The following is an 8,090-nucleotide window of genomic DNA, read 5'->3' as shown; positions in this document are numbered from 1 at the left end:
GTTGGACATCCATACGCTGGGCGATTGACCAAGGATGAAAAGAAAATTATTGCTAACATGACAAAGCCTATGGTGAAACCAAAAAACATCTTGCTAACGTTGAAGGAGCACAATGTCAACAGTTGCACCACAATTAAACAAATTTACAATGCAAGAAGTGCATATCGTTCTTCCATTAGAGGAGCTTATACTGAAATGCAACATCTAATGAAGCTTCTTGAACGTGATCAATACATTTATTGGCATAGATTGAAGGATGAAGTCGTGGTGCGTGATCTGTTTTGGTGTCACCCAAATGCAGTAAAGTTATGCAATGCATGTCATCTAGTGTTTTTTGTAGACAATACCTACAAAACAAACAGATACAGACTCCCACTACTTGACTTTGTTGGGGTGACACCAACGGGGATGACATTCTCTGTCGAATTTGCATATCTGGAGGGTGAACGTGTTAATAATATTGTATGGGCTTTGAAACGGTTTTGAGGTCTATTTTTAAGAAACGATCGCCTCTCTGTTGTTATTGTCACTGACAGAGACCTAACACTGATGAATGCAGTGAAAAATGTGTTCCCGGAGTGTACAAACTTGTTGTGCAAATTTTACATCGACAAGAATGTCAAGGCCAAGTGAAAATCTTTAATTAGTCAAAAAAATGGATGGGAGTATGTGATGGATAATTGGGGTACTTTGGTTGATTGTCCGTCTGAACACCAGTTCGCTGAGTGCCTTCAGAGGTTTCAAATTGTTTGTTCACCTTAGCCAATGTTCGTTGACTATGTTAAGGAAACATGGATTATCCCACACAAGGAAAAATTTATTACAGCCTGAACGAATAAGGTGATGCACCTAGGCAACACAACAACAAGCAGGTATTAAAATGTTTTTTTTTCTAGTAAGGGTTATTAATAAATGGTATTTAATTGTTGTATATTTGTAATGTTTGTTGTGCATTTTAAATGCAGGATTGAATCTACTCATTGGACTCTAAAAAGAGTATTACAAAATAGCCTTGAAGACCTGTGTAGTGTTTGGGATGCCATGAACAACATGATCACGCTGCAACACGTTAAAATTAAAGCATCCTTTGAAACCAGTTCACATGTGGTTGGACATGTATTTAAAAAAACCTTATACAAGAAGCTTCTTAGAATGGTTTCAAGGAATGCTTTAAATGAGATTGCTGCTGAGGTTGAGCGTCTATGTTATCTTGGCAACGATCCCCCTTCTTGTGGTTGTGTGATGAGAAGCACGCACAATCTTCCTTGTGCATGTGAGCTATCTAGGTATATTGCTGGCAGCATTCCAATGGATTTAGTCCATATGTTCTAGAGGAGACTTTGCTTTTCATATCAAGGGTTATGTGAGGCCGAAGTCATCATCAAGGAAGAGATTGAGACCATATCTAAAAGATTTGAGGAATTTGATGTGTGTGGCAAAGTAACTTTGAAGAGTAAGCTTCGAGATATTGCATACCTTGATCAAAACTCCATGTGCCCTCCTCCATCAAAGGTCAACACTAAAGGTGCACCGAAGAAACCGATGAAAAGAAGCCAAAGATCCACAAAGCGTGATCCGTCTTACTGGGAGTATGTTGATGCTTTTCATTCTGTTCAAAGCAGCAACTCTTTAGTGAAACATAGTGCATCATCTTTTGAACTGCCAAAGCCAACAAGGATCATCCCGATGTTGGATCAATTTGCGTCATTTAAAGTTTGAGTGTGACACCACATTGACTGACTTGATAACACATTCTGATGCACGATACAGCTTGACACCACATTGGTTTAGTAAAAAACATAAATACGAAACATGTTCACGCATGTCTATTTTTTTTAAAAAAAAGTTAACCAATCTGTCAGTGAGAACCAACTATATATATGAGACACGACAAACGCTAATAAATCACACATGAACTTGTTTTCACATACTCTCCCAATTGTTACACAAAGTATGACATTTTTAGGAGAAACTAACAGTCAGACGATTGTCAACTCAAGGTTGGGTTTCATTTTTCCAAATAGATCGATTATTCACAATGATAGTGGGGTTTAGTTCCAAACTTCCACTCTAGTGCCCATTCGAGTACCAAACAACTGTGATTTTGAAACGTTAAAAACCAGAATACACAATACCCTTCAACTAACTGACAAACAATTTTTGGATGAAATTTACTACCAGCAGCCATTCACAGATACATGTAACCAAATTCACTTTCAATGAATGCAATTGATAAATGATGACGATGTCAACACAATGTTAATGTGTAATGATTAATTTTCGTGTGTTGGTTTGATTGAGTTATTATACACCATTGGAAGAACACCACGTGGAATAATAAACTTACTTGAATGCACTATGACCCCTACTCATGATGGGCTTCTGTATTACAACGTGAGGTGGAACATGCCACGCCAAAACAACTTTGTAGGTTACGCATTCATAGGAAAAAATCCTAAAAAATTTGAAATTCCTTCATGATGTACCATAGATGAACTGAAGGATTTGATAAAGCAAGTTACACCTAAAGGGATTCCCCCTCATGGAATTCATGCATCACAAACCGTAAGGCGATTGTTTTTTTGAAAACCAAGTCATTTTGAGTATTCAGACAAAGTTATCAAATTTGAAATTAGTGAGCTGAAAACTAATGATGACGTGCTGAAGGTCTTACTACAGTCTAACTATTGGAAACAATTTGGGCCAATAGAAATTTTAGCTGTTTTTACTAAACAGGTTATGGAAATCGAAGACGACAAGCCTACGTCGCTACAGGATTGAATGCAAGTTTTATTTCCTAGTTTTTCATGCAAATTTTATTTCTTTCCAGCATGTTGAAGTGAATGTAATGTTTGAATTTGAGGGGAAAAAATGTGTTTGGCTTTTTTTATGATTATTGTAGTTTCTAACACAGTTGTAGCACACATGTATTTTTATGATACCAAGGTTAGACAAGTGGCGGTGACCGCAAAAACATTTAAATGCATTTTTAAATAAGTGTATTTTGAAAATATTAACACAACAAAAGTTTAGGACCCAAAACCAGTCAATATTTAGTTCAATGACTAAAAATTAAAAATTCAAAAAATTCAATGACTTGAAACATAATTAACCCTAACAAATAAATAAAAAAACCAGATGAAAATTAAATAAATACAAGATATCATTTGCATTTTCTTGGACCTAACTTCCAATAATAAAAAGAAAAACATCAAATTTCTTTTCGTCTTAAATATAATTTTGATCCTTTTATTTTAAAATATAAACATTTAGTTATCTTATTTTTTAAAATCTATAATTTTTATTTCTTTTTTTTAGCTTCACATTTTTAATCCAAACTTCATAAGAGTCCAAAACTTGGCTTAAGGACCGGGATCAGAATTGGAATTGGTACGTCAGTTAATATGATAAAATAATATACATCACAATCTGAAAACATTTAGGCATACTTTGAATGGTCACAATCCAATTTTTTTTTTTATTTTGTGGTTGTTTTTTGAGGGCCTATTTGATGGAACCGGTTCATGATATTATTTTTTTTACTTCTTTGATGTGCAAACAATACAAATAGCGCCCCTTAAATGTCTTAAGTGACTCGCACATAATTTTAGAAAAACGCCGAAAAGGGCTACTTAGACATATTTGAAGGGTCAAAATCCATTTTTTTTTATTTTGTGGTTGTTTTTTGAGGGCCTATTCGATGGAACTGGTTCACAATATTTTTTTTTACTTCTTTGACGTGCAGACAATACAAATAGCGCCCCTCGAATATCTTAGGCAACTCACACATAATTTAAAAAAAAAACACTGAAAAGGGCTACTTAGACATATTTGAAGGGTCAAAATCCAACTTTTTATTTTATTTTTTGTGCTTTTAAGTTCTAGGCGTAATTAAATTTTATTTTCAGCAATTGATTATGTCACTCATAAACACTACACGGAAAATTAAATAATGAAACAAATAATTTACAAAAATTGTATTACCAAAATAATGTAACAATTACAATAATGTTATCAAATACAAAAATAATACACATCATATCAAAAACTAATCTATGCGCTATCTACATCGTTCCCTAAGACTTCCATCAGAGGCCTCACACTTAGCGATCCGTAGGCAATCTTGCATGATGTCATGTAACTCTATTCCTACAATCACCATCCTAAGGTTGAGCACACGCTCCAACCTTTCAGCGATCATTTCGCAACCTTCACAAGCAACCTGTGACAGTAAAAAAACAAAGTTATTACAAAATATTAAATAAAAAACAAATTACAAAACACTAAATTTGTATTAAAATACCACTAAATGTCTAGGGAGATCAGCTGTGACTGGAACCTCAAGGACACGTGGCTCGACATATGCATCCATATCTGGGGCAGCTGGCTATCTGGGCTCATCGCCTTCCTGGGCCGGCATGACGAATGGGTGAGATATCTGGAAAAACCACTCCATGTAGTCCGCTGTTACCTGCCTGGGGACAACACAAATCTCACCCGCGGGTGCTAAATGGTCCCCGAAATGCATCCACCTCTCGTCATATGACAACGAAGCAGTAACCGACGGCGGAAGGATGGTCTGGATGTACCCGAACTGTCGTACCACCTACTTTGGTTGGACGTAGACCACAACATGACCCCATCTGAGCTGCCCCTGGCAGCATGAAATAAGCTCGAAGCCCTTAACTGCCCGATGCTCACTGTAGGGAAACCAGAAAACGTCCGTGATTGTCAGAGCATCTAAACATGCCTTGTACAACGCTCCCTTGATCCCCTTCATGTGCACCTTTGTCATAAGCCACCTCGATGCACGTGGGATAGTCTCAGCGTATGCATCATCAGTGACGCACTGATGAACACTGGGAAAGTGCTCATATATCTAGCACTACACAAATAAAGTGAACATAACATAAAAAAACTTTAAAATTCATTTTCCAACTTAAACCTGTTTACGAACTTTAAAATTTACCTGTAATAGCATCAAGTACCCACCCATCTGTCATGTGGGGGTCTGGGAAACTTCATTTAGCTGGTCATACATGTGAACCAGCGCAGCAACTCCCCAGGCATAGCCCCCAGACTGACCCAGGTCACGAAAACCCTCCAAATGCACCACATGAACATGGGTTGCACTCTTATTAGCAAAAAGAGTACAACCCACCAGGTGGAGGAGGTAAGCACGAGCTGTTACAATCCAACATCGGGCCTGGCATCTACTCTCATACACCTCACGGAGCCATGACAGTCGGATGTAAGCCCCATGAGCACGTACGGTCTCAGTTCGAGCCTCCTCGCCGGATACCTCTAGAAGCTCCGTCAACAGCAAGACCGCCTCGTCCATGCCCAGAGGCTCAAACCTATGTAATGCCCATGTGATAGGAAGATGGAGGAGACACGCCACATCGTCCAGTGTGATCGTCAATAATGCAATCCTACCCCGCAATGGCATTGGATAGAAGACTCCAAGTAGATTGGGCCAGAGATCAAAGGGAAGGCCCTAGGGTTCTCACGAGCCTTAGGGTATATTTTGAGCCCATGGGCTAAGTATGAGCCCACTTATCTTTGTAAATATTAGAATAAGTTTTTTCCTTCATTTAGGCCTTGTATTTTGGCCATTCTAGTAGTATAGGGTTTTACCCTTGTATTTCGAGGCATTTTGAGTAGTCTTTGTAGTAGGGACTTTTTTTGTATTTTCATGTATTTTGTCATGGGGGTGAGCTTAGCTATTATAGGGGGTGTGTAGCTAAGTTCTAGCTTCTCATCTCAAGGAGGTGAGCTTAGCTATTAGAGAGGTGTGTGTAGCTAAGCTCTAGCTTCTTTAGGAATCTTTTCAAGGAAGCTTTTTAAGGAGGTGAGCATAGTTATTAGAGGGGTGTGTGTAGCTAAGCTCTAGCTTTTCAAGGAAGTTTTCTCAAAGAAGCTTCTCAAGGAAGTTTTCTCAAGAAAACTTCTCAAGGAAGCTACCTAGTCTATAAATAGAAACATGTGTAACACTTGTTGTAACTTTGATGAATGAGAGTCTTGTGAGACACAACTCAAAGTTTAACTTCTCTCCCTTTTTCTTCCTTCAATTTCGTGCTCCCCCGTTTCTCTTTCTCTCCCTCTTTCTTTTCCTCCATTGAAGCATCCTCTCCAAGCTTCTTATCCAAGGCTCATCTTGGTGGTGAAGCTCCTTCTTCCAAGGCTTATTCTCTAGTGGATGGCGCCGCCTCTTACCTCTTCTCCTTTGTCTTCCGCTGCATCTCCATGGTGGAAAATCACCATTAAAGGACCTCATTGAAGCTCAAAGATCCAGCCTCCATAGAAGCTCCACAAGCAAGCTTCCATCAGTCAACTCCCCCACTGGAAGATGGAAGGTGTTGGTCTCCCTATGTCACCTCTCCACAAATGCATATATAAGTTCAGGATCGCCGGTGACCATAGAACACCCAATCAATGAACTTAATCTGGTGCCGGCAACTAGGCCTTCAATCTCAGGCGCTGAACTCCCAAATTTATCTACTTTCCTACCGTGGGAGACCACCTTCAACTCATGTCGTTCCTGAGTTGAATAGCACAACATAAAAGTTAATTAGACATTCATTATCACAAACAACACAACAAAAAATAAATAATTATCAACTACCAACACATCCAGATTAAAATACCTTACCACGCTAGATACTATATGCCACATGGTCAACAAATGATGTCAGCAATGATGTGTCATGTGGCCCACCAGGGAATCCCTTGCCATGCTCAGCAGGTGATCCCTCAGCACCATCAGCAACTACGTCCGCAACATCTACATCTGCAGTTGGAATGTCCTCGTCCACATGAGGAACATCTGCAATCACATCAGGAACATCCTCAGTCACCTGAGGAGGAACATCCTTAGTCACCTGAGGAACTTCCTCAGCGACATCAACCTGAACCCGTTGCCTACGGGCAGAAGCGGTAGGCCTACGATGCCTGGGAACATCATCATCATGCTCATCCTGACCCATGCCTCTGCCTGTACCACTACCTAAGGCACGAGGTAAACCTCTTGTTCTAACCATGATCTGAAAATCATGAAGAAGATGTAGTTTTTTTTGAAAAATTTGTTGAATAGTAACGGATGTCATGCATCATATAATTGGTAAATAAGGTTTCTCAATACTCATTTGTTGAAAAATTTATAGATAATCAAACACAAATAGGTATGTCATGCAATTTTAGATAGTACAAGTCAAACATCATAGGAGAGCTTTTGTTATTTTTATTTGCGTTTTCATGAGTATTTATGAAAACAGTAATCCTTATTTTGGGGGCATAGTAGTGTTTTTTCTACTTTAGTAGTGGTTGTGTTTTCACCAACAAGGTCCTATTTGGTGGTGATGTAAGGAGATATGGTTCTTAAATAGTAAGGGATGGTGCAGTCTAGGTACACTCAACATTCATATATACAATGTGTGCACTGAGTGACAGATATGTGATTCAATAAATTGTGTTGACATAGGGTATGGTCCAAGGTGAAATGAATGTGAGTTTCAAGGAGTATCAATTTGGTGAAGTGAAGCAAAACGTGTTAGGTTCTTATATAATCATAGTTGAATAAAGTTATACCAAATTTAAAGTGTAGTAGAAAGAAAAATCAAGTGGCTGGACCAAGTGGTGATGGATTGGAGTTCCTTAATTCAAACAGTTGGTAGAATCCAAGAATTCTCAATCTGGAGTTTTCATAAGCAGGTTTCTTTGGGAATTCCGATTTTGCAAATTGGGCAAAAACATTATTGTTATCTCAATATCAAGATTTGCCCTATTTGGTTCTATTAAACAAGTAGTGATGAGTTTAAATCATAATTGGGATAGAATAATCAATAATATTTAGCATATTATTTGATTTCCTCTTATGAATAGACTAGTTTTCTTTTTAGCTAAGGGGATTGTATAGCTTATTTTTTCAGCTAAGCTACCATTTCATACGTGCTTGACCTAGCATTTCAATTAATCAATAGTAGCTTGTAACCTATATAATGATTAAGCAGTAGCACCAATATAGTTCCTTGTTTGCAACTCTTAATGGTTTCACAAATTATTCTAATCTTGTACAATGATTCTTATTTTGA

At 38.1% G+C, this 8,090-nt stretch overlaps 1 protein-coding gene across 1 annotated transcript; it reads right to left on the bottom strand.

Moving 5' to 3' along the window:
• Positions 1-6,373: 6,373 nt before the first annotated feature.
• Positions 6,374-7,040, bottom strand: LOC114383989. The gene is made up of 2 exons (XM_028343675.1): positions 6,672-7,040; positions 6,374-6,541 (listed from the first exon to the last, which is right to left on the bottom strand). The coding sequence occupies exons 1-2, from the start codon at positions 7,038-7,040 to the stop codon at positions 6,374-6,376; spliced, it is 537 nt and encodes a 178-aa protein (XP_028199476.1).
• Positions 7,041-8,090: the final 1,050 nt, after the last annotated feature.

Source organism: Glycine soja, chromosome 14 (genome assembly GCF_004193775.1).
Source record: "Glycine soja cultivar W05 chromosome 14, ASM419377v2, whole genome shotgun sequence".
Taxonomy (NCBI): domain Eukaryota; kingdom Viridiplantae; phylum Streptophyta; class Magnoliopsida; order Fabales; family Fabaceae; genus Glycine; species Glycine soja.
This window is presented reverse-complemented; position numbering and strand designations above follow the sequence as displayed.